The 27,091-nt window shown below is 37.6% G+C and overlaps 1 protein-coding gene across 2 annotated transcripts in view; it reads left to right on the top strand.

Moving 5' to 3' along the window:
* Window positions 1-27,091, top strand: part of AGPAT5 (1-acylglycerol-3-phosphate O-acyltransferase 5) — a 109,998-nt gene that overhangs the window by 40,505 nt on the left and 42,402 nt on the right. For both annotated transcript variants that reach the window (XM_037813214.1, XM_037813213.1), the window contains exon 5: window positions 21,387-21,477. In XM_037813214.1, coding sequence (XP_037669142.1) covers window positions 21,387-21,477 — 91 coding nt within the window. The remainder of the gene's footprint in view (window positions 1-21,386; window positions 21,478-27,091) is intronic.

The following is a 27,091-nucleotide window of genomic DNA, read 5'->3' as shown; positions in this document are numbered from 1 at the left end:
GAACTGCCATTATGCAACATACCAGAAATGGATTGGCTTCTATAAAGGGGATTTATTAGGTTACAGATTTACAGTTCTAAGGCCATAAAAGTGTCCAAACTAAGGCATCAACAAGAGGATACCTTCATTGAAAGAAGTCCAGTGGTGTCCAGAACGCTTCTGTCAGCTAGCTTGGAAGGCACGTGGCTGGTGTCTGCTGGTCCTTTGCTCTTGTGTTGCATTTCAAAATGGCTTTCTCCAAAATGTCTCTTGGGTTCTGCCTTCACTGCTCTCTCTCCTTGCTTCTTTCTCCCAGGGTGTTTCTCTCTAAGCATCTGGGGATCCTTTCTTAGTTTCTTTGGGTCAAACTCTGGGCTTCATCTCTTAGCTTAGCATCTCCAGACATCCTTCTGTCTGCATCTCCAAGCATCTCTAAGCATCACCATCTGTGTTGGCTCGTAACTCTCTTTAATACTCCAGTGAACTAATCAAGACCCACCCTGAATGGGCGGGGTCAACACCTCCATGAAAATAGTTTAATCAGAGTTCTTACCCACAGTTGAGTGGATCACAGCTCTATGGAAACATTCAATCAAAAGGTTCCACCCTAATGAAGACTGGTAAATCTGTGCCCCACAAGATTGCAGTAAAAAACATGGCTTTTGTGGGGGACATAATAGATTCAAACCAACACACTGTCATTCTTAGGGATATTTTTTGTTGTGTATAGAATTTCACACTATCAATTATTTCTTTCCTTCTATTGGCATTAACATTCTACTGCCTTCTGGCTTTTGTTGTTGCTATTGGAAAATTTCCTCTTAGGCTGTCATTCTTCTGAAGTTAATTGGTCTTTTTCTTGACTTTTAAAAAGATTTTCTCTTTTTCCATGGTATTCCTCAGTTTAATTATGAAATATCTAGGTGTGGAGTTCTTTTTATTTATTCTACTTGGAATTTCTTGGACTTCTTAAATCTGTTGATTTCTTTGATCACTTCTGGAACCTTCTCAGCCCTTATCTCTTCAAGGATTGTTTCTTCTCATTTTCTTTTCCCTCTCCTCTGGAATTTTGATTAAATTTTTAGAACTTCTCCGTTTTATTTTTTTTTATTTTTAATTTTTATTTTTTTTGCCTCACACTGTCTTTTGTATTTCCCATTGTTCTGCCTTCCTGTGTTATAGTCTGGATATTTTCTTCTTGCCTGCATTCTAAAATATACTATTCAGTTGTGTCTAATTGTTAAAACCTGTTCATTGTGTTTTTATTCTAATTTATATAATGAAAACTTCTGAATATGCAATGAACATGAGTTTATATATTACCTAGATTAAATAGTACTTAACAGTCACCATATTTAATTTATCTATAATTATTTTTTCCAAACCATTTTAATGTGAGTCGAAAGTATCGTGTCACTTTGTCCCTAAATCTTTATCTTCTAAGAAAAAAGATATTTTCCTACATAACCACAAGACCTTTATTACATAAAAAAATTAATGATTTCTTGTGTTTTGTAGTACAGGTCTGCTTTCACTGAATTATCTCAGTTTGCTTGAGAATGTTTATTTCTCTTTTATTTGGGGAACATATTTTTGGTGAGTTCAGAATTCTGTGTTGATTGTTTTTTTTTTTAAAGACGACATCTTTTAAGGTTGCTAGCCAGTCTTTTGTCTTCTGGCTTGTATGGTTTGTCATGAGAGGTCTGTTATAATTCTTATCTTTGCTTCTCTACTTAAGTAGTTCTCAACCTGCAGCTCTGGGGGGTGGAGGGAATTGCTTCTGGTATCTAATTGATAGAGACCATGGGTGCTGCTAAACATCCTACAATGCGCAGAACAAAGAATTTTCCCATACAAAACAGTGCCGAGATTGAGAAAACCAGTTCTGTATACCATGTGTCTTTTTTTCTCTGGCTGCCATCATGAGTTTCTCCTTGTTTTTGGTTTGTAGCAGTTTGAATACTCTATGTCTGAGTGTGATTTTTTTTTTTGGGGGGGGGGGGGTTGGGGGGGGCGTTTTCCCTGTTGGCTTCTCTGAGTTTCTTGAATCTGTGGTTTGGTGTCTTTCATAAATGTTGGAAAAATTCTTTTTGTTATTTCTTTAAATATTGCTCTTACCCTGTTCTCTCTTCTCTTCTCAGATTCCCCGTGTCTTAGGCCATTTGTACTGTTCTGTGGTTCTTGGATTCTTTCTACTGTTGTTTTCCCCCTCTCCTTGTGTGTTCCAAGTTTTTTAGTGTTATTTTTATAGACCTATCTTCAAGTTCACTGGTTCCTTCCTTGTCTTTGTTGAGTCTACACTTTTCATCTCTGTTGCTGTATATTCATTCCTAGTTTTACCCTTTTATTCTGTCTCTTAGTTTCCATCTCTATACTGAAAATATCTGTCTTATGTAGGTTGCCCACCTTTTCCAGAGAGCCTTTTACATTTCCCTTGCTGCTGTTTTAAATTCCCTATCTGATAATACCAACTTCATATCTGGGTTTGGTCCTTTCGATTGCTTTGTCTCTTCAGACCGTTTTATCTTACCTTTTTTATGTCTCTTAAGATTTCGTTGAAAGTTGGAATCATGTGTATGACAGTAGAGATTGAGGTAAATTGTATTAATTTTTATACATGGAAATAGATACACTTTTGGGGATGGGGGACTATGCCTTTAATGGGGGAGGGTAGAGTCAGTCTGTTTACAGTTTGTGCTGGATTTGGGTTTTGTTGTTGCTATAATTTCTATCTCAGGTGTCAACTTCCTGTAGCATTCATTACTTTGTGTTTAGAATGGGGTTTTTTTGATGGAGAGTTTTTCTCAATGTCTGTTACACACTCAGTTTTTTCATACTACACCTCTGAATGCAACCTTCTGCACCTCTTCCTACAGTAGTCCTCTGATACTTCTTTCTCAACTCTTGTTAGTTTAATATATATTTCTCAGATTCTTAATTATACTCTTTTGCTCCTGACAAGATAAAATATGTTTATCCAGTCAATTTTGAATGTTCCTCATACGAATCTATTCATGTTTATATCAGTTCTTTTCATTCAGCATTAGTATTATTTGAAAGATGGCAGAATTTTGTTTTAAAAATGTAACTGTATTGTAAATTACTAAGAAATGTATCTTCTCCATAATTATTATTGGAACATTTTCATAAGGTACTTGTATGCCATAGATGCCAAAATAACTCGTTTGCCTCTTGGTTGATCACTATTGTGCTAGTAAATTTATGGCAAAATGTGGAGACTTATGCTTTGTTCTTCTTCCAACTTTGACTTGAATTCCTTTTCAAATGGGGAGATAGCCTAGTAGGTAGAAATATTGGCTTCAACATCAGACTAGGGTTTAAATCCCAGACCTGCCATTTATACTTTGTTTCTTTGCATAAGTCATTTAACCTCTCTAAACTTTAATTACCTTATCTGTTAAATGGGGATACTAGTAACTACCTAATTTGGATTAAATAACATGTTTGAAATTTATGCTCATTGTATTTGTTTCCTATTTCTGCTGTAACAAATTACCACAAATTTAGTGGCTTAAAACAGCCCAAATTTATTACCTTAACAGTTCTGGAGGTCATAAATCCAAAATGTGTATCACTGAACCTAAAGCCAAGGGGTCAGCAGGGCTGAGTTCCTTATGGATGCTCTGGGGGAAAATCTGTTTCCTTGATTTTTTTCAGCTTCTAGAGGTTGCCAGCATTCCTTAGCTTGTGGCTCCCTTCTCTCTTCAAAGTCATCAAATGTCTGGGCCAGTCTTTCTCATGATGCCATCTCTCTGGTTCTGACTCTTCTACCTCCCTCTTCCATATTTAAGAATCCTTAGATTACATCAGGCCCACCTGAATAGTCTAGGATAATTCAGGGATCTTACGATCTGATGATTGGCAATTGGCAGTCTTAATTTCCTTGCCATGCATCAACATTTACGGGTTCCAAGGATTATGATGTGCACTCTTTGGTAGGCCATTATTCTGCCTACCACACTTATGCATGTATGTGTGTAATTTTATAATTGTTTTCTGATATACAAATAGCACTTCCATAGTTAAGTAATTCTGCAGTCTTTCTAAGGGTTTAGTGCAATTTTTTAGTTCTTTCTGATTATTATTGTAGAAAACTTAATATGTAGCTAATCAGAGTTTAAGTTCTAAAATATTATTTCTATTTAATTGTACCTGCTTTGAAAACCATATAGTGAGAAATAAAATGTGTATAATAGGAGGCGGGGCAAGATGGCAGACTGGTGAGCTGTATGTTTTAGTTACTCCTCCAGGAAACTAGGTAGAAAGCCAGGAACTGCGTGGACTGGACACCACAGAGCAATCTGACTTTGGGCATACTTCATACAACACTCATGAAAACGTGGAACTGCTGAGATCAGCGAAATCTGTAAGTTTTTGCGGCCAGGGGACCCGCGCCCCTCCCCGCCAGGCTCAGTCCCGGGGGAGGAGGGGCTGTCAGCTCCGGGAAGGAGAAGGGAGAACTGCAGTGGCAGCCCTTATTGGAAACTCATTCTACTGATTCAAACTCCAACCATAGATGGACTGAGACCAGACACCAGAGAATCTGAGAGCAGCCAGCCCAGCAGAGAGGAGACAGGCATAGAAAAAAAACAACACGAAAAACTCCAAAATAAAAGTGGAGGATTTTTGGAGTTCTGGTGAACATAGAAAGGGGAAGGGCCCTGAGGCGCTTATGCAAATCCCGAAGAAAAGCTGATCTCTCTGCCCTGTGGACCTTTCCTTAATGGCCCTGGTTGCTTTGTCTCTTAGCATTTCAATAACCCATTAGATCTCTGAGGAGGTCCCGTTTTTCTTTTTGTTTGTTTGTTTGTTTTTTGTTTTTTTGTTTTTTTTTTTTTTTTATCCTTTTTTCTTTTTCTAAAACAATTACTCTAAGAAGCCCAATACAGAAAGCTTCAAAGACCTGCAATTTGGGCAGGTCAAGTCAAGAACAGAACTAGGAGAGCTCTGAGACAAAACGCAATAATCCAGTGGCTGAGAAAATTCACTAAACACCACAACTTCCCAAGAAAAGGGGGGTGTCCGCTCACAGCCATCATCCTGGTGGACAGGAAACACTCCTGCCCATCGCCAACCCCATAGCCCAGAACTGCCCCAGACAACCCAGTGTGACGGAAGTGCTTCAAATAACAGGCACACACCACAACACTGGGCGTGGACATTAGCCTTCCCTGCAACCTCAACTGGTTGTCCCAGAGTTGGGAAGGTAGAGCAGTGTGAATTAACAAAGCCCCATTCAGCCATCATTTCAGCAGACTGGGAGCCTCCCTACACAGCCCAGCAGCCCAGAACTGCCCTGGGGGGACGGCACTCACCTGTGACATAGCACAGTCATCCCTCAACAGAGGACCCGGGGTGCACGGCCTGGAAGAGGGGCCCACTTGCAAGTCTCAGGAGCCATACTCCAATACCAAGGACTTGTGGGTCAGTGGCAGAGACAAACTGTGGCAGGACTGAACTGAAGGATTAGACTATTGCAGCAGCTTTAAAACTCTAGGATCACCAGGGAGATTTGATTGTTAGAGCCACCCCCCACTCCCTGACTGCCCAGAAACACGCCCCATACACAGGGCAGGCAACACCAACTACACACGCAAGCTTGGTACACCAATTGGACCCCACAAGACTCACTCCCCCACTCACCAAAAAGGCTAAGCAGGGGAGAACTGGCTTGTGGAGAACACGTGGCTCGTGGACGCCACCTGCTGGTTAGTTAGAGAAAGTGTACTCCACGAAGCTGTAGATCTGATAAATTAGAGATAAGGACTTCAACTGGTCTACACATCCTTAAATAACCCTATCAAGTTCAGCAAATGCCACGAGGCCAAAAACAACAGAAAATTATAAAGCATATGAAAAAACCAGACGATATGGATAACCCAAGCCCAAGCACCCAAATCAAAAGACCAGAAGAGACACAGCACCTAGAGCAGCTACTAAAAGAACTAAAGATGAACAATGAGACCATAGTACGGGAGACAAAGGAAATCAAGAAGACCCTAGAAGAGCATAAAGAAGACATTTCAAGACTAAATAAAAAAATGGATGATCTTATGGAAATTAAAGAAACTGTTGACCAAATTAAAAAGATTCTGGACACTCATAGTACAAGACTAGAGGAAGGTGAACAACGAATCAGTGACCTGGAAGATGACAGAATGGAAAATGAAAGCATAAAAGAAAGAATGGGGAAAAAAATTGAAAAACTCGAAATGGACCTCAGGGATATGATAGATAATATGAAACGTCCAAATATAAGACTCATTGGTGTCCCAGAAGGGGAAGAAAAGGGTAAAGGTCTAGGAAGAGTATTCAAAGAAATTGTTGGGGAAAACTTCCCAAATCTTCTAAACAACATAAATACACAAATCATAAATGCTCAGCGAACCCCAAATAGAATAAATCCAAATAAACCCACTCCGAGACATATACTGATCACACTGTCAAACACAGAAGAGAAGGAGCAAGTTCTGAAAGCAGCAAGAGAAAAGCAATTCACCACATACAAAGGAAACAGCATAAGACTAAGTAGTGACTACTCAGCAGCCACCATGGAGGCGAGAAGGCAGTGGCACAATACATTTAAAATTCTGAGTGAGAAAAATTTCCAGCCAAGAATACTTTATCCAGCAAAGCTCTCCTTCAAATTTGAGGGAAAGCTTAAATTTTTCACAGACAAACAAATGCTGAGAGAATTTGCTAACAAGAGACCTGCCCTACTGGAGATACTAAAGGGAGCCCTACAGACAGAGAAACAAAGAAAGGACAGAGAGACTTGGAGAAAGGTTCAGTACTAAAGAGATTCGGTATGGGTACAATAAAGGATATTAATAGACAGAGGGGAAAAATGTGATAAACATAAACCAAAGGATAAGATGGCTGATTCAAGAAATGCCTTCACAGTTATAACGTTGAATGTAAATGGATTAAACTCCCCAATTAAAAGATATAGATTCGCAGAATTGATCAAAAAAAATGAACCATCAATATGTTGCATACAAGAGACTCATCTTAGACACAGGGACACAAAGAAACTGAAAGTGAGAGGATGGAAAAAAATATTTCATGCAAGCTACAGCCAAAAGAAAGCAGGTGTAGCAATATTAATCTCAGATAAAATAGACTTCAAATGCAGGTTGTTTTGAGAGACAAAGAAGGCCACTACATACTAATAAAAGGGGCAATTCAGCAAGAAGAAATAACAATCATAAATGTCTATGCACCCAACCAAGGTGCCACAAAATACATGAGAGAAACACTGGCAAAACTAAAGGAAGCAATTGATGTTTCCACAATAATTGTGGGAGACTTCAACACATCACTCTCTCCTATAGATAGATCAACCAGACAGAAGACCAATAAGGAAATTGAAAACCTAAACAATCTGATAAATGAATTAGATTTAACAGACATATACAGGACATTACATCCCAAATCACCAGGATACACATACTTTTCTAGTGCTCATGGAACTTTCTCCAGAATAGATCATATGCTGGGACATAAAACAAGCCTCAATAAATTTAAAAAGATTGAAATTATTCAAAGCACATTCTCTGACCACAATGGAATACAATTAGAAGTCAACAACCATCAGAGACTTAGAAAATTCACAAATACTTGGAGGTTAAACAACACACTCCTAAACAATCAGTGGGTTAAAGAAGAAATAGCAAGAGAAATTGCTAAATATATAGAGACGAATGAAAATGAGAACACAACATACCAAAACCTATGGGATGCAGCAAAAGCAGTGCTAAGGGGGAAATTTATAGCACTAAACGCATATATTAAAAAGGAAGAAAGAGCCAAAATCAAAGAACTAATGGATCAACTGAAGAAGCTAGAAAATGAACAGCAAAGCAATCCTAAACCAAGTAGAAGAAAAGAAATAACAAGGATTAAAGCAGAAATAAATGACATAGAGAACAAAAAAACAATAGAGAGGATAAATATCACCAAAAGTTGGTTCTTTGAGATCAACAAGATTGACAAGCCCCTAGCTAGACTGACAAAATCAAAAAGAGAGAAGACCCATATAAACAAAATAATGAATGAAAAAGGTGACATAACTGCAGATCCTGAAGAAATTAAAAAAATTATAAGAGGATACTATGAACAACTGTATGGCAACAAACTGGATAATGTAGAGGAAATGGACAATTTCCTGGAAACATATGAACAACCTAGACTGACCAGAGAAGAAATAGAAGACCTCAACCAACCCATCACAAGCAAAGAGATCCAATCAGTCATCAAAAATCTTCCCACAAATCAATGCCCAGGGCCAGATGGCTTCACAGGGGAATTCTACCAAACTTTCCAGAAAGAACTGACACCAATCTTACTCAAACTCTTTCAAAACATTGAAGAAAATGGAACACTACCTAACTCATTTTATGAAGCTAACATCAATCTAATACCAAAACCAGGCAAAGATGCTACAAAAAAGGAAAACTACAGGCCAATCTCCCTAATGAATATAGATGCAAAAATCCTCAACAAAATACTTGCAAATCGAATCCAAAGACACATTAAAAAAATCATACACCATGACCCAGTGGGGTTTATTCCAGGCATGCAAGGATGGTTCAACATAAGAAAATCAATCAATGTATTACAACACATTAACAAGTCAAAAGGGAAAAATCAATTGATCATCTCAATAGATGATGAAAAAGCATTTGACAAAATCCAACATCCGTTTTTGATAAAAACACTTCAAAAGGTAGGAATTGAAGGAAACTTCCTCAACATGATAAAGAGCATATATGAAAAACCCACAGCCAGCATAGTACTCAATGGTGAGAGACTGAAAGCCTTCCCTCTAAGATCAGGAACGAGACAAGGATGCCCGCTGTCACCACTGTTATTCAGCATTGTGCTGGAAGTGCTAGCCAGGGCAATCCGGCAAGACAAAGAAATAAAAGGCATCCAGATTGGAAAAGAAGAAGTAAAACTGTCATTGTTTGCAGATGATATGATCTTATATCTAGAAAACCCTGAGAAATTGACGATACAGCTACTAGAGCTAATAAACAAATAGCAAAGTAGCGGGATACAAGGTTAATGCACATAAGTCAGTAATGTTTCTATATGCTAGAAATGAACAAACTGAAGAGACACTCAAGAAAAAGATACCATTTTCAATAGCAACTGAAAAAATCAAGTACCTAGGAATAAAGTTAACCAAAGATGTAAAAGACCTATACAAAGAAAACTACATAACTCTACTAAAAGAAATAGAAGGGGACCTTAAAAGATGGAAAAATATTCCATGTTCATGGATAGGAAGGCTAAATGCCATTAAGATGTCAATTCTACCCAAACTCATCTACAGATTCAATGCAATCCCAATCAAAATTCCAACAACCTACTTTGCAGACTTGGAAAAGCTAGTTATCAAATTTATTTGGAAAGGGAAGATGCCTCGAATTGCTAAAGACACTCTAAAAAAGAAAAACGAAGTGGGAGGACTTACACTCCCTGACTTTGAAGCTTATTATAAAGCCACAGTTGCCAAAACAGCATGGTACTGGCACAAAGATAGACATATAGATCAATGGAATCGAATTGAGAATTCAGAGATAGATCCTCAGATCTATGGCCGACTGATCTTTGATAAGGCCCCCAAAGTCACTGAACTGAGTCATAATGGTCTTTTCAACAAATGGGGCTGGGAGAGTTGGATATCCATATCCAAAAGAATGAAAGAGGACCCCTACCTCACCCCCTACACAAAAATTAACTCAAAATGGACGAAAGATCTGAATATAAAAGAAAGTACCATAAAACTCCTAGAAGATAATGTAGGAAAACATCTTCAAGACCTTGTATTAGGCGGCCACTTCCTAGACTTTACACCCAAAGCATAAGCAACAAAAGAGAAAATAGATAAATGGGAACTCCTTAAGCTTAAAAGTTTCTGCACTTCAAAGGAATTTCTCAAAAAGGTAAAGAGGCAGCCAACTCAATGGGAAAAAATTTTTGGAAACCATGTATCTGACAAAAGACTGATATCTTGCATATATAAAGAAATCCTACAACTCAATGACAATAGTATAGACAGCCCAATTATAAAATGGGCAAAAGATATGAAAAGACAGTTCTCTGAAGAGGAAATACAAATGGCCAAGAAACACATGAAAAAATGTTCAGCTTCACTAGCTATTAGAGAGATGCAAATTAAGACCACAATGAGATACCATCTCACACCGATTAGAATGGCTGCCATTAAACAAACAGGAAACTACAAATGCTGGAGGGGATGTGGAGAAATTGGAACTCTTATTCATTGTTGGTGGGACTGTATAATGGTTCAGCCGCTCTGGAAGTCAGTCTGGCAGTTCCTTAGAAAACTAGATATAGAGCTACCATTCGATCCAGCAATTGCACTTCTCGGTATATACCCGGAAGATCGGAAAGCAGTGACACGAACAGATATCTGCACGCCAATGTTCATAGCAGCATTATTCACAATTGCCAATAGATGGAAACAACCCAAATGTCCTTCAACAGATGAGTGGATAAATAAAATGTGGTATATACACACGATGGAATACTACACGGCAGTAAGAAGGAACCATCTCGTGAAACATGTGACAACATGGATGAACCTTGAAGACATAATGCTGAGTGAAATAAGCCAGGCCCAAAAAGAGAAATATTATATGCTACCACTAATGTGAACTTTGAAAAATGTAAAACAAATGGTTTATAATGTAGAATGTAGGGGAACTAGCAATAGAGAGCAATTAAGGACGGGGGAACAATAATCCAAGAAGAACAGATAAGCTATTTAACGTTCTGGGGATGCCCAGGAATGACTATGGTCTGTTAATTTCTGATGGATATAGTAGGAACAAGTTCACAGAAATGTTGCTGTATTATGTAACTTTCTTGGGGTAAAGTAGGAACAGGTTGGAAGTTAAGCAGTTATCTTAGGTTAGTTGTCTTTTTCTTACTCCCTTGTTATGGTCTCTTTGAAATGTTCTTTTATTGTGTGTTTGTTTTCTTTTTAACTTTTTTTTCATACAGTTGATTTAAAAAAGAAGGGATAGTTAAAAAAAAAAAAAAAGAAAAAGAAAAACAAGGAAAAAAAAAGATGTAGTACCCCCTTGAGGAGCCTGTGGAGAATGCAGGGGTATTCGCCTACCCCACCTCCATGGTTGCTAACATGACCACGGACATAAGGGACTGGTGGGTTGATGGGTTGAGCCCTCTACCACAGGTTTTACCCTTGGGAAGACGGTTGCTGCAAAGGAGAGGCTAGGCCTCCCCAGGGTTGTGCCTAAGAGCCTCCTCCCGAATGCCTCTTTGTGGCTCAGATGTGGCCCTGTCTCTCTAGCTAAGCCAACTTGAAAGGTGAAATCACTGCCCTCCCCCCAACGTGGGATCAGACACCCAGGGGAGTGAATCTCCCTGGCAACGTGGAATATGACTCCCGGGGAGGAATGCAGACCTGGCATCGTGGGACGGAGAACATCTTCTTGACCAAAAGGGGGATGTGAAAGGAAATGAAATAAGCTTCAGTGGCAGAGAGATTCCAAAAGGAGCCGAGAGGTCGCTCTGGTGGGCACTCTTATGCACACTTTAGACAACCCTTTTTAGGTTCTAAAGAATTGGGGTAGCTGGTGGTGGATACCTGAAACTATCAAACTACAACCCAGAACCCATGAATCTCGAAGACAGATGTATAAAAATGTAGCTTATGAGGGGTGACAATGGGATTGGGAAAGCCATAAGGACCACACTCCACTTTGTCTAGTTTATGGATGGATGAGTAGAAAAATAGGGGAAGGAAACAAACAGACAAAGGAACCCAGTGTTCTTTTTTACTTCAATTGCTCTTTTTCACTCTAATTATTATTCTTGTTCTTTTTGTGTGTGTGCTAATGAAGGTGCCAGGGATTGATTTGGGTGATGAATGTACCACTATGTAATGGTACTGTAAACAATCGAAAGTACGATTTGTTTTGTATGACTGCGTGGTATGTGAATATATCTCAATAAAATGAAGATTAAAAAAAAAATATATAGTAAACTAAATAGCACTTTTAAAAACCAGAGAGGAAAGAAATTTAATGTGTATTAAGAACCTGCCACACAGTGCTTAATATTTTCACATTTTCATCTAATCCCCAAAACACCCCTGAGTCTTCATTTTTGGATGAGAAACTGAGACTCAGTTAAAAAGTAAATGAACTTATCTAAGGAATGCATAAAAGTTTATTTTTAATAGACAGTCTGAAGTTCAATAGTTGGTTGCAATTTGGAATACATTTAAAACCCTTAAATAGCTCTTTTCTTTTTTAATAGACTTTTAATGTGAGATAGCTTGCTAATTTCCCATTACAGGAAGTATCTATGCTTAAAATGGTATATTAGATTTTTTTTTTTTTTTTTTTTTTTTTATTGAAGGCCATGACAGAAGAGAATAGAATCTCTTTGGTTCCTTCCAAATGAAAATTCAGCAGAATGGGAGATTTATATGTATAATAGCAAAAATCTTCCACAAAATTTGATTTGTTTGTATTAGTTTGTAATATTTTTGTAGTTCTTATTCTTTCCCTGTCCTTGAGCAGAGATTTCATTTGTATTATCCTTAATTAAGAGGAGGGTCCAGAAATGTCAGACTGCCCCATAGTAATTCTTTGTTTGCCCTAATTCTCAATTTTAATCTTTCCTCTTCGTCTGTGCCACCATCTCCATTTCTATGGAAACTAAAAAATGTAGTTGTTTTTATTGTGTGTGTGTCAGCAATTTGAAAACAATAGCAAGAAAGTTATCAGATGGGAACATCTTTAGGAGAAAAAAATGTTTTATTTAAAAATCTTCACTCTGCATCCGTCCTCTAGAATCAAGACTCTCCTCTTTAGAATTAATTGTTCCTAAGAATGGAATGTGCAAAACTGATCATGGGACAGACAGGCAGATCATCTAGGTTAGGATGTTTACTCGTGTCATGTTGCTCTTCTTTCTGTTCCTCTTAACTTTTAGAAATTTTGGAAACTTAGATTTCTAAAATTGATCTGTGTTTCAGTAAAAACAACAGCAAATTGCAGTATTATTTTGTCCCATGCACTGTGTTAACTAGAATATATATATTATCATCTTTTACCTTTATATCTCCATGAAGTCTTAGGTATCACCACAATCTTCATTTTATAGATGAGGAAACCTAAGTCATAGAGAGGATAAGGAATTTGCTGAAGGTCTCAGAGCCTGTCAGTGGAGAATCTGGGGTTGAAGCCAGATGTTCTGGCTGTACATTTAACCACTGTACAATACTCTTTCTCTAGTTACATTCTTTTTAAATTTGATTTCTGCAGAAGATTATCTACTTTGTCGGGTAGTGGCAATAAAATAGCATTATATATGGTTGATTGATTACTTCAATAATTCAGTATATGCCTGCCAAACTATGTGTTACTTTCTTAATGTAACTTATCCTATATAATAATTAATTTCTTATAAGTTTGCAACCCTACTCCTAGCCTTCCGGAGGGCAGAGGCGGTGATGGTTGGGAGTCTTTTTTTTTTTTTTCTTTTTTTTTTCAAAGTTTTTAAAAATTGAGATATAATTCATATACCATAAAATTCACCATTTTAAAGTACATTTCAATGAGTTTTTTTTTCTTTTTAAAAAGCATTTTTTATTGAGATATATTCACATACCATATAATCCTTCCAAAGTGTACAATCATTGGCTTTTAGTAAATTCACAGAGTTTATATTCATCACCACAACCAATTTTAGAACATTTTCCTTTCTCCAAAAAGAAAAACCCCACATCCCTTAGCAGTCACTTTTAATCCCTCTATCCTTCACCAACTATACACAACCACTAATTTCTGTCTCTTTAGATTTATTTATATTCATATTTTGTATAAATGGAATCATATAATATGTAATACTTTGTGTCTGGTGTGCCGGTTTGAATGTATTATGTCCCCCAGAAAAGCCATATTCTTTGATGCAATCTTGTGGGGCAAGCATAATAGTGGGGATTAAGTTGGACCGTTTGGATTAGGTTGTTTGCGTGGAGATGTGCCCCACCCAGCTGTGGGTGGTGACTCTGGTGGGATACTCCCATGGAGGTATGGCCCCACCCATTCAGGGTGGGCCTTGATCAGTGGAGCCATATAAATGAGCTGGCTCAAGGAGAGGAAACGGAGTGCAGCTGTGAGTGACGGTTTGAAGAGGAGCAAGCTTGCTAGAGGGGAATGTCCTGGGAGAAAGCCATTTTGAAACTAGAACTTTGGAGCAGATGCCAGCCATGTGCCTTCCCAGCTAACAGAGGTTTTCCAGATGCCATCTGCCATCCTCCAGTGAAGGTACCTGATTACTGATGTGTTACCTTGGACACTTTATGGCCTTAAGACTGTAACTGTATAGCCAAATAAACCCCCTTTTTATAAAAGCCAGTCCATCTCTGGTGTTTCGCATTCTGCAGCATTAGCAAACTAAAACATCTGGTTTCTTTCACTTAGCATAATTTTTTTTTTTAATTAGAGAAGTTGTAGATTTATAGAAAAGTCATGTAAAAAATACAACCTTTCCATATATCCCCTATTGTTGACACCTTGCATTAGTATGGTACCTTTGTTACTATTGACGAAAGAGTATGAAAGTAGTGTTAACTCTAGTCCATAGTTTACATTAGTTGTACTTTTTCCCATATACCACCCTATTATTAACACCTTCTTCTAATATTGTCATATATTTGGTATAACTCATGAAAGAACATTCTTATACTTGTACTGTTAACCCCAGTCCATTGCCCACAACAGGGTTCCTTATGTTATACAGTCCCATGTTTTATATTCTAACTTTCCTTTTAGTAACATACATGACCCAAAACTTCCCCTTTCAATGACATTCACATATATAATTGAATGCTGATAATTACATTCACAATAATGTGCTACCATCACCACCATCCTTTTCTAAACCTTTACAGTCAACCTAAATAGAAATTCTGTACAAATTAAGCATTAGCTCCTCATTCTCTTCCCCCAGTCAATCCCCTGGTAACCTATATTCTAGATTGTAACTCTATGAATTTGCTTATTATAATTAGTTCCTAACAGTGAGATCATACAGTTTTCCTTTTGGATTTGGCTTATTTCACTCTGCATGATGTTCTCAAGTTTCATCCATATTGTCACATGCATCAGGACTTCATTCTTTTTAAATATATTCACAAAATTATGCAACCATCACCATTATCTAATTCTAGAGCATTTTCATCACCTCCAAAAGAAACCCCGTACTCATTACTAGTCATTCCCCACTTCCCCCTCTCCTCAGTCACGGTTGTGAAGTTTTTTTTTTCCTCATGTTTCAGCACCTACAATAATGCCTAATATAGTGCACACTCAGTAAATATTTTTAGAATGTCTTGTAGTCTGGATATTCTCATTGTTATTACTATACACATTGCTTTTTGAAAAGCATAGCACCAAGCAATGTAGAATTCATTGATTTAGCAAATATTTAACTGAGAGGCTGCTATTTGCCAAGATCATCTTAAAGCATTAGAGATGCACTGGCAAATGAGATAAATACCTGAATTCGTGAAGCTTACATTTTAATAGTAGGTAGATAGACAATGAAAAAATAAACAGATAAAAACCTTATGTGTTAATAAGTGCTAGGAAGAAAGTTACTCATGCTAATGGAACAGAGAGGACTCAAATTCAGAAAAGTTGGTGCTACATTACCTAGATATGTTATAGAATGCTTCTTCAAAGTTGAATTGTTGCCTTAATCACAAGGATAAACCAGCTATGTGAAGATATGGATCCTAAGGAAAGAATAAATTTGTATGTTTTGAGGAACTGAAAGACTAGTATAAATGAGAGTGAGAGCAGTAGACTCTGAGGTTGGAGAGGGAATTGGAGACTGGCTCACATAGGACCTCATAGATAGGCTTTGGTGTGAGTAGTTTGGATTTGGATTTTATTCTGAGTTAGATGTAGAGTTACTGGTAATGTCACAACTTGCTGATGCAGGGTGACGTTAAGAGAAGAATTGAAGACGGCTCTTAGTTTTTTGACTTGAGTAGTTTGTACGAATGGTGTTACCATTTATTGAAATGGGGAAGAGATACGGGGGAGGAAGAGTATTATTGGGAAACGTCGGCATTAAGAGATACATTCTCAAGTATTTGAGATACCTGTTGGAAATTCAAATGGAGATATTGTATGAGCAATCTGGAGCACAAAAGAGAGGTCAGGACTAAAGATATAAATTATGGGGTCTTTTTTTTGTTTAATTCAATTTTATTGAGATACAGTCACATACATGCAGTCATACAAAGCATACAATCAGTTGTTCACAGTACTACCATATAGTTGTGTGTCCATTACCAAAATTAATTTTTGAATGTTTTCATTACCACACACACAAAAGTAATAAGAATAAAAATTAAAGTGAAAAAGAACAATTAAAGTAAAAAAGAACACTGAGTGCTTTTTTTTTTTTTTTTGCCCCGTTTCTCTACTCATCCATCCATACACTAGACAAAGGGGAGTGTGATCCACATGGCTTTCCCAATCACATTGTCACTCCTCCTAAGCTACATTTTTATACAATCATCTTCAAGATTCAGGGGTTCTGGTTGGTAGTTTGATAGCTTCAGGTATTTACTGCTAGCTCTTCCAATTCATTAGAACCTGAAAAGGGTTATCTATATTGTGCCTAAGAGTGCCCACCAGAGTGACCTCTTGGCTCCTTTTGGAATCTCTCAGCCACTGAAACTTATTTCATTTCCTTTCACATCCCCCTTTTGGTCAAGAAGATGTTCTCCATCCCATGATGCCGGGTCCAGATTCCTCTTATGGGGTCTTTATAGTATTTAAAGCCATGAGTCAGAGAGAGAGAGCATGTGCACTTGTGTGTGGACACCAGGACCAACTCCTGATGTACTGAAGCATTTAGAGCTTGAGCAGAGGAGCCAGCAAAGGAGTCTGAGAAGGAAAGCCAATGAGATAGGAGGAAGATAAGGAGACTGATTTTAATTGATATCAAGAGAAGAAAGTGGAGAGATATGGGAGGGTAAGAAAAGGAGGGAAAACTGGTTAAGATGAAGAATTACATGGAATAGTATAGAGTCCCGGAGTTTAGGTGTTGGCAGATGACCTAAGAGGCTTGGACTTGTGGTCGTGTCTGAGGAAACCGGGATCTGAGAGGCATGACTGGATATGACTCATGCAAAAACAAGAAGGCTTTTTGTTTTGTTTTTTTCATTTATGTAAATTCTCTTATACATTTACTCTTATAGAATTCCATCTTAAGAAACTACAAATCTTATTTCAGTTACTTTCATAATACCTTTGTTTTGTCTACTACTCATATTGAAGTAAATTATGTTAAGAATAAGGAAAAGAAGATTGGTTTTCCCCTAATAATTTCAAATGCTAGTGAATTAGAGCATGATTAATATCAAGAGGGATGTTAATCTTCAAGATATCTGTTGATGTTATTGTTGCTCATATCTATACTTGAGGAGTGGTATTAGAAATTGGCATAGAACCTAGTTTTATAAATTCAGGGATTTATGAATACACATTTTCCTTGTTTTATTCCTTAGGTTTTGTTGGGTCATGATATTTGTTGTAGCTCTACTTTTTCATTCTTTTATATACCTTTTATATTTTGCCTCTTGCCTCCCCTCCACTTGCTTGATGGTTGTCTCCCTGGTTACTTTTTGTTATTCTAACATTAACTTTTAAAGCAGATTTATTTAAATACCCACACACAAACTCACATCATGTCTTTGCTTACAGCTTTTCATGGATACCTGTTGGACTCAGAAAGAAAAATCCACCTTCCTTCCTATGCCTAGAAACTCTGCATGATTTGTCTTGTTTATTTTATATCCTTCTGTTTCCATAATCTAGTTGCATTGGCTTTTTCTTAGTTCCTCCAATATCTCAAGCTCTTCCCCACCTCAGAGTTTTTATACACAGTATCTGGTGGCTTCCTTTCATTCTTTTGTTTTAAAACAGCATTATTAAGGTATAATCGATATAAAACAAACTGCAGACTGGAAAAATATAGAATTTGATGAATTTTGACGTGTGTGTGTGTGTGTGTGTGTGTGCGCGCGCGCGCGTACACACACGTCCATGAACTCATCACCATAATCAAGATAATGAACATATTCCATCACCTCCAAAAGTTTCCTTGTGTCCCTTTGCAATCCATTTCCCTAATCTATCCCAAGGCAACCACTGTCATTATACATTAGTTTGTATTTTCTAGAATTTTATATAAACGAAATCATACAGTTTGTTCCCTTTTTGGTGAGTGAGTCTGTGAGTCTGGCTTCTTCCACTTAGCTTAATTATTTTGAGATTCATCAATGTTATATGTATTAGGAGTTGGCTTCTGTTTACTGCTGAGTAACATAGCATTGTATTATCACTAGACCACAACTTCTTCATTCATTCACTAGTTGTAGGCATTTCAGTTGTTTCCATTTGGGGGTGTTACAAATATAACTCTTAAGAATATTCCTGTATAAGTCTTTGTGTGGACGTATGCTTTCATTTCTCTTGAGTGAATACCTGTGAGTGCAATGGCTGGGTCATATGATGGGTATAAGCTTTATTTTTAAGAAACTGCTAGGTGTTTATACAACTTTTTGATCCCATAAGCAGTTCATGAGAGTTCTAGTTGCTCCACATCTTCACCAGTGCTTTGTGGTCAGTCTTTTTAAATTTAGCCATTATATAGGGTTGTAGTAGTGTTTTCCTGTGATTTTAATGTTTCCCCCAAAATAATGATGAGCAGTTTTCATGTGTTTATCTCTGTATATCTTCTTTGATGAAGTTTATTCAAATCTTTTACCCATATTTTAATTAGTTCTTTTAAAAGGTTTTAATATTATTGAGGTACAGAAGTGTGATTGAAGTTCTTTGTCAGATATGTTTTGCAAATTTTTTTTCCAATCTGTGACTTGCTTTTTCTTGTTTATAACAATGCCTTTTGAAGAACACAAGTTTTAAATTTTTGTTAATTCTGGTTTATTTATTTTTCTCTTTTATACTTCCTGCTTTTGTGCCCTACCTAAGAAGTCTTAGCAAAAGCCATAGTCACTAAGATTTTCTCTTAGGTTTTCTTCTGCAAATTTTAGCATTTACAATTTAGGTCTATGATCCATTTTGAGTTGATTTTTGTATATAACTAAGGTTCATGTTTTTGTATATGGATATCCACTCATTAAATGTTATCCTCTACCATAATGAATTGCTTTGGGGCCTTTGTTTAAAATAAATCAACTATACATATATGGGTCTATTTCTGGGCCATTTTTTCTGTTCTGTTGATCTCTATATGGTGTATCCTTATGCCAATGCCATCCAGAGTCTTGATTACTGTAGCTTTATAGTAAGTCTAATAATTATATATTGTATATATATAATAAATAATGTTTTATGTAATACATAAATGTATTATTTGTATATAAATAATAAATAAGTCTAATATATATATTTTGCTATGTATTTTGCAAAATATATATATTTTGTTAGACTTAATTATCTAGCAACTTTTAAAAATATTCCTTAGGATTTTCTGCATAGACAATCATGTCATTTGTGTATAAATGTAAAAATTGTGGATAAATGTGGATAAATGTATAAATGCCAGTTTTACTTCTTCCCTTCTTGTGTGGATGCCTTTTATTTCTTTTTCTTGCCAAATTGCTCTGACTGGAACCTCTGTTACATTGTTGACTAGATCTGGTGAGAGTGGACGTCCTTACCTTGTTTCCAGTTAGAGAGGGAAGGCATTCATTCTTTAGGGCTTAGAGCCATTACCAGTTCTAAGTTCCCTCTTGTTATTTTCCTTAACACATTGTTCTTTTTCTTCATATTCATATCATAATATGTAATTATGCATTTTTATTTTATTTGTTTAATGTTTTTTCTCTCACTTATCTATAAAGACCATAAGGAGAGGGACTGTATCTCTTTTGTTATTTTATATATAGAACCAGACACATAATAACAGCAAGAAATATTTCTTGCATGAACTCTGAATACATAGTTCAACCTTGTTTTCTTGCTGAGCATCAGTGTTCCTTTAAATTATACATCTAAGAGATAGGAAATAATATCACGTGAGTTATTGTTAACTACTCAAATCATGAATCATTTTATTTATAAATGATTGAACTAAAAGTTGATAACTATCAGTAATTGATTTCATGGCTTTAAATACAAACTTTATTGATTTAAAATATATTCTCATGATATTGAATTTGTGGAGCTTGAAGCTAATTTTAGTATTTTCTTCCTGTTTTTCTTTTAATTGCTGGAATTTAATGAGGAGTTTATTGATTATTTTTTCTCAGTTTTATACATTTTTCTACATTTTTTTGATTGCTCTGGTCAACTTTCATAAGTTTGTCCAATAAAAAATTCTAGCTCTCACATACCTCATGAAGTAGGAGTTTTATAATCCTAGATTATTCATATAAGGGAAATGCTTCTGTACCAGTGTATAGGTAGACAATATTTTCTAGGATCTGGCAAGGATGGAAAAAATGAAAATAATTTTATTCCATGGACTCTTTCAATCCTTTTGTTCCTATATCCTACCTGTATCTGAAAAGATTTTTTGGTATACATGACTTATTTTTGTCTTTTGACTATCATATGTTACTTTTTGTTACTTGGTTCTCAAATTAGGAGTTTTTCACTATATAGTTTTACTATGTATGTTTTTCCTTTTGCAAGCAGATAAATAAAAAGTGTACACTGACTACTTAGTAAACATCCAGCTTCATATTTTCCTGTATTTACAAGTACATTACTTCAATTTATGTAGCAAATGTGAGACTGCTTATGAATTGAATCATTTAAAATGTATTAAGGGGAGCTCTAAATGGAATACTATATGAATCTTGTAACTGTGAACATTTATTGCCTTTTATATTATAGAAATTTAGATATTTTATATGGTATTTTTAATTTTGATACTTAAGGACACTGATTTCTAAAATGTGCATCTTTAAAAAATGTCATTTTACAGGATATTAGGGAAAAAGCCTGCTTTGTGAATTGAGGCTGCGTACAAGTCAGCATCTCATGGCCAAACTTTTAATTAGTGACCATTAGCATTAGTAATTAGAAATGTTGCTGGATTCTTCATGACCGCCTTGCCAGTAAATATAGGGCTGCATTTTAAATATAGTTGTGTTATATTCAGACTTAATTGAATATTTGTGTTTTGGTTGCACTCCTTAAAATGGTTATATGTAAATAAATACACATTTTTTCCAGTGTATGAAATACTCTCTTAGCATTGGTAAATTAACAACAACTACAAAACAGCATACACAAAGGAAACCAAATTTTCTTTGTGTCCCATAGATGTTTCTTGTGATTTTTCCAGAGGGAACAAGATATAATCCGGAACTAACAAAAGTCATTTCAGCTAGTCAAGCATTTGCTGCTCAACAAGGCAAGTAAAAATTTGACTGTATTTGAAAAAATAATTTTCAAAGATAATAGCCTTTTTTGTTTCTCTTTCTGTAGAAAATGTTTTTGTTTTGCGACAGTTCCTTGAGTGTCTATATGTATTATCTCTTAGTAAATGAACTTTCTTGTAATTAATGCATATATATTATAACATATATTCAACATAGATTCAAGTGTCTGCCATAGTATATATTCCTGTACCGTGGATTTAGTTAAAGTCTGTGTACATCATTGTGTAGAAGGAAGCTTTTTCTGTAGTGTGGGTTATATATGATAGAAATAGTTTCTCTTCTGTAGATTTACAGACTTAGGTTGGGATTCAAGCCCTGATATTTATATGAATGCAAGTTGCCTAACCTTGCTGAGCTTCAGTTTTCTCATCTCTTAAAAAATAGATACCTCATGGGTATACCAATACCTGTACAAGGATTAAATTAGAAAATATTTAAAGTTTCTATTTGAGAATATTACTCAAAGTTCACTGTACGTGGAAGCTGTCAATATCTCTAATAATTGGAATGCTCTGGGTCTCTGCAGACATGGGTCCCTATGCCTGGATATGTGTGGAGTTCTAACTTGCTGTTGTTTGTGACTCTATAGTCTATGTCTGCAGAGGGAGGGGCCCGAGCCGTGCTGCCTCTGCATGATTCCCAAGCTGCTAGGGACTGAGTGAGGGAGGAAGGGTATGGACTGGCAGGTCTCGGAGGGAAATTTCCTACCTGCTCTTGTAGATTCTTAAATCTTTTTCTTCGAATGAGCATTTATGGAGTCCTTCTCCAGTGTCTTATCCTCCAAAGTTCTAAGCAAGTGGAATTTGTCCTTTTATTAGCTGATTCTGAGGGAAGACATTTCCAGGGGATGTCTTATATTGCCATGTTGATGGCATCCCACTCTCTTTCTGGTGGTTTTTTTTTCTTTTTTTTTAATTGCCATTTTCTTGAGATATATTCACATACCATACAGTCATCCAAAGTGTACAATCAGTTGTTCACAGTATCATCACATAATTGTGCATTCATCACCACAATCAATTTTTTTATTACGTGGGACATGACACCCAGGACTGTAAATCCCCCTGGCAATGCAGGAAACGACTCCTGGGGATGAGCCTGGACCCAGCACTGTGGGACTGAGAGGATCTTCTGGACCAAAAGGGGGAAGAGAGATGAAACAAAATAAGGTTCCAGTGGCTGAGAGATTTCAAATGGAGTTGAGAGGTCACTCTGGAGAGTATTGCTATGGGCTATATAGGTATCACCTTTTAGTTTTTAGTGTGTTGGAATGGCTAGAGGGAAATACTGAAGCTGTCGAACTGCAACCCAGTGACCTTGATTCTTGAAGACGATTATATAACTGTAGTTTGCAAAGTATGACTGTGATTGTGAAAACCTTGTGGCTCGCACTCCCTCTATCCATTGTATGGACAGATGAGTGGAAAAATGGGGACAAAAATTAAATGAAGAATAGGGTGGGATGGAGGGGTTGGAAAGATCTAGTTGTTCTTTTTTTGCTTTTGTTTTTATTTTGGAGTAAGGAAAAGGTTCAAAAATGGTTCTGGTGATGAATGCACAAATATGTGATGGTGCTGTGAATAACTGATTGTACACTGTGATGACTGAAGGGTGTGTGAATATATCTCAATAAAACTATTTTAAAAAGTAAATGAACAACAGGGGGAGGGGATGTTTCGGATATTGTTTTTATTTTAATTTTTACTTTTTTTGGAGTAATGAAAATGTTCAAAGATTGTGGTGATGAATGCACAACTATGATGATACTGTGAGCAAATAAATAAATAGTGCAATTTTATTGAGATATATTCACATACTGTACAGTCATCGAAAGTGTACAGTCAGTTGTTCACAGTGTCATCACATAGATGGTGGCTAGGTGAAATAGAGCAAAAAAACACCTCCATGAAAAATACTAGATAAAAACCAGAAGGTGACCCAGAATACTGGTTACAGCAGTGCACCAGCTGGACAAGTTCTGCTAGAACCACAGGGGTCGTACACTTGGTGAAACTAGGAGTCTGCATTCTGAAACTAGTGACTAAGCCAGCTGAAAGACCCCTGACTGCACTGCGGTGTGGGGAAGCCGGGGGTTGGCGTTTGGAGACGGACTGGCTCTTTCAAAAAAGGAAAAACCCAGAAGTGGCTGCAGTTGCGACAGTGAGAACCACACAGTGAAGCACAGCAGGAGTGGGCTGAGCCGACCTCTCGGTGTCTGGCGTGGAGGATAGCCCGCTGCAGATTCCCTCAGGGCCAGGGGAGTGGAGGGGAGAGCCGGAAGGAGAAAGAAACCCTGCTGCTTGCAGCTGGCTTCCCGGTGGGCTGGAGACACTCCTGCCCGGGGCTCTGCCCACAGCCCAGAGCCGTGCCAGTTGTCTTGGAGCTGGGAAGGAGGAACTGTGCGAGGTGGGGTAGGTTGAGACGCCCTGTTCAGCCATCTTTGCATCAGGCTGAGAGCGCCCCTGCATGGCCCGGCGGCCCGGGGCTTCCCTTGAGGGACAGCGTGCACTGGTGACGTAGTACGGCATTCCCTCAGCAGAGGTCCTGGAAGAAGATCACAGCTGAGAAGGGGCGCCCGCTCGGAAAACCCAGGGACACTACGTCAATGCCGGTGGTTTGTGGGTCAGCAACAGAGAGGGTCTGAGGCAGAACCGAAATGAAGGCTTAGACTCTTGCAGCGGCCTTGAATCTCCGGGAACACCTGGGGGGTTTGAATATTAAAGCTGCCCTGCCTCCCTAGCCACCCGGACACATGCCCCACATTCAGGGCGGATGGCTCCAGCAACACATCCAAACTGAGTTCACCAACTGAACCCCACAAGAATCATTTCCCCACACACCACAAGGACAAAGTTGAGGAGAACTGACTTGAGGGGTATAGGTGACTCACAGACGCCATCTGCTGGTTAGTTAGAGAAAGTGTACACCACCAACTTGAATTTCTGAAAAATTAGATTGGTATTTTTTTTTACGACTTGAAAGAACCCTGTCAAGCAAAGCAAATGTCAAGAGGCCAAAAACAACAGAAAATCTTAATGCATGTGATAAAACCAGACAATATGGAGAACCCAATCCCAAACGCCCAATCAAAATATCAGAAGAGACACAGTACTTAGCACAATTAATCAAAGAACTACAATTGAGAAATGAAAACATGGCAAAGGATATAAAGGACATGAAGAAAACCATGGCATGGGATATAAGGGGCATAAAGAAGACCCTAGAAGAGCATAAAGAAGACACTGCAAGAGTAAATAAAAAAATAGAAGATCTTATGGGAATAGAAGAAACTGTTGGCCAAATTAAAAAGACTCTGGATACTCATAATACAAGAATAGAGGAAGTTGAACAACGACTCAGTGTCCTAGAAGTCCACAGAACAGAAAATGAAAGAACAAAAGAAAGAATGGAGAAAAAAATAAAAAAAATTGAAATGGATCTCAGCGATATGATAGATAAATAGAACGTCCAAACTTAAGACTCATTGGTATCCCAGAAAGGGAAGAGAAGGGTAAAGGTCTAGAAAGAGTATTCAAAGAAATTGTTGGGGAAAACTTCCCAAACCTTCTACACAATATAAATACACAAAGCATAAACGCCCAGTGAACTCCAAATAAACCCACTCCGAGACATATTCTGATCAGACTGTCAAATATTGAAGAGAAGGAGCAAGTTCTGAAAGCAGCAAGAGAAAAGCAATTCACCACATACAAAGGAAACAGCGTAAGGCTAGGTTGTGACTACTCAGCGGCCACCATGGAGGCGAGAAGGCAGTGGCAAGAAATATTTAAAATTCTGAGAGAGAAAAATTTCCAGCCAAGAATACTTTATCCAGCAAAACTGTCCTTCAAATTTGAGGGAGAGCTTAAGTTTTTCACAGACAAACAAATGCTGAGAGAGTTTGCCAATAAAAGACCTGCCCTACTTCAGATACTAAAGGGACCCCTACCAACAGAGAAACAAGGAAAGGAGAGAGAGATATAGAGAATTTTAACAGACATATATAGAACCTTACATCCCAAATCACCAGGACACTCATTTTTCTCTAGTGATCATGGATCTTTCTCCAGAATGTACCATATGCTGGGACATAAAACAAGCCTCAATAAATCAAAAAAAAAAAAAAAAAAAAAAATGAATATATTCAAAGCACGTTCTCCGACCACAGTGGAATACAAATAGAAGTCAGTAATTTTTGACTTGTAACTCCACTGTTTACTTCCTACATGATATAAAATACACAAACTCTAATGACAAATCAATGGTTTTGGACTCAATGTAAAATATGTAATTTTTGACAAGAACTATATAAAGGTGGGGGAATGGAGGACTATAGGAACATAGTTTATGTGTCCTATTGAAGTTAAGTTGGTATCAAAGAAAAACAAGATTGTTATGGATTTAAGAGGTTAATTTTAAGCCCCACAGTAAACACAAAGAAATTATCAGAGAATATGACCATAGAGATGAAAAGTAGAGTATGGGTTAAGAGAAGTGGGGGAAGGGGCAGTGGGGAGTTAAGAAATGAGTGTAGGGTTGCTGTTTGAGGTGAAGGGAAATTTCTAGTAATGGATGGTGGGAAAGGGATAGCATTACAACATTCTAAATGTGATTAACCCCACTAATGGAATGCTAGGGAGGAGGGGAATGGGAAGATTTAGGCTGTATATATGTTTCCACAATTGAGAAAAAAAAAAAAAAAGTCTAAATAGATGACAGTTGAATGCCAAGGATGACCCTGGATGGGTTCTGAAGATGGACGACAGGAGGCTCAAAGGGACACAGTTTAGACATAAGGAAAAAAAAAAAAAAGAAATATAGAATGTAAGCTTTGTATCAATGTTGAATCTCTTCTACTTCTTAGCTGCGTTTAATGGAATTGCATAAAAGTATGTTCTTGTTCATGGGAAATGTATATGTGAATTATAGTGTTTGTTCAAGGATGTATGCAGCTAGCTCTCATATGTTCAGAAGACAGAGCAATAGATGATGGATGATAGATAGGGAGGGAGGGAAAGAAATAGTGGTGTGACAGCATGTTAAAGTTGGTGGATTGGGGTATCGGGAGGGGGGTCAGGGTATGCTGGAGTTCTGTGTATGGGGTTTGTATTGTTTTTGCAACTGTTCCCATAACTTTGAATTTATTTCAAAAAAAAAAAGAAAAAGATGAAAAGACCAAGGCTCAGCCAAGATGAGGGGCTCACCCACTGCAGTCAGTGTATTGGTGCAACTAAGACAGGCTCCCCAGTCTCCACTCTCCACCAGCCCCTCTCGGCTGCACCCCACTGCTCCAGGAGCATCTTCATCCCTTATTAGCCTTCCAAAGGATTTTTCTCCCTGTAAATACCACCAGGAGAACTAGTGAGAAGAGCACCACCCTCACTGCCTTCCTATCCTGACCCAGTTCACCTGAGCAGATGCCAACTTCCCTGGTCTAGGGTTTCTGGCCTGTAGGAGAGAAGGCACTGGCCCTACAAGGTGCCTGGAGCCTTTAGAGAGGCTTCTCTGCTCTGCAGGGCTGCTCTGTGTGTGTATGTGTGTGTGTGTTTGGGGGGTTTCCCAAAATCAAACCCCCAGTGCGGCCTG

Source organism: Choloepus didactylus, chromosome 20, assembly GCF_015220235.1.
Source record: "Choloepus didactylus isolate mChoDid1 chromosome 20, mChoDid1.pri, whole genome shotgun sequence".
NCBI classification, from domain to species: Eukaryota; Metazoa; Chordata; class Mammalia; order Pilosa; family Megalonychidae; genus Choloepus; species Choloepus didactylus.
This window is presented reverse-complemented; position numbering and strand designations above follow the sequence as displayed.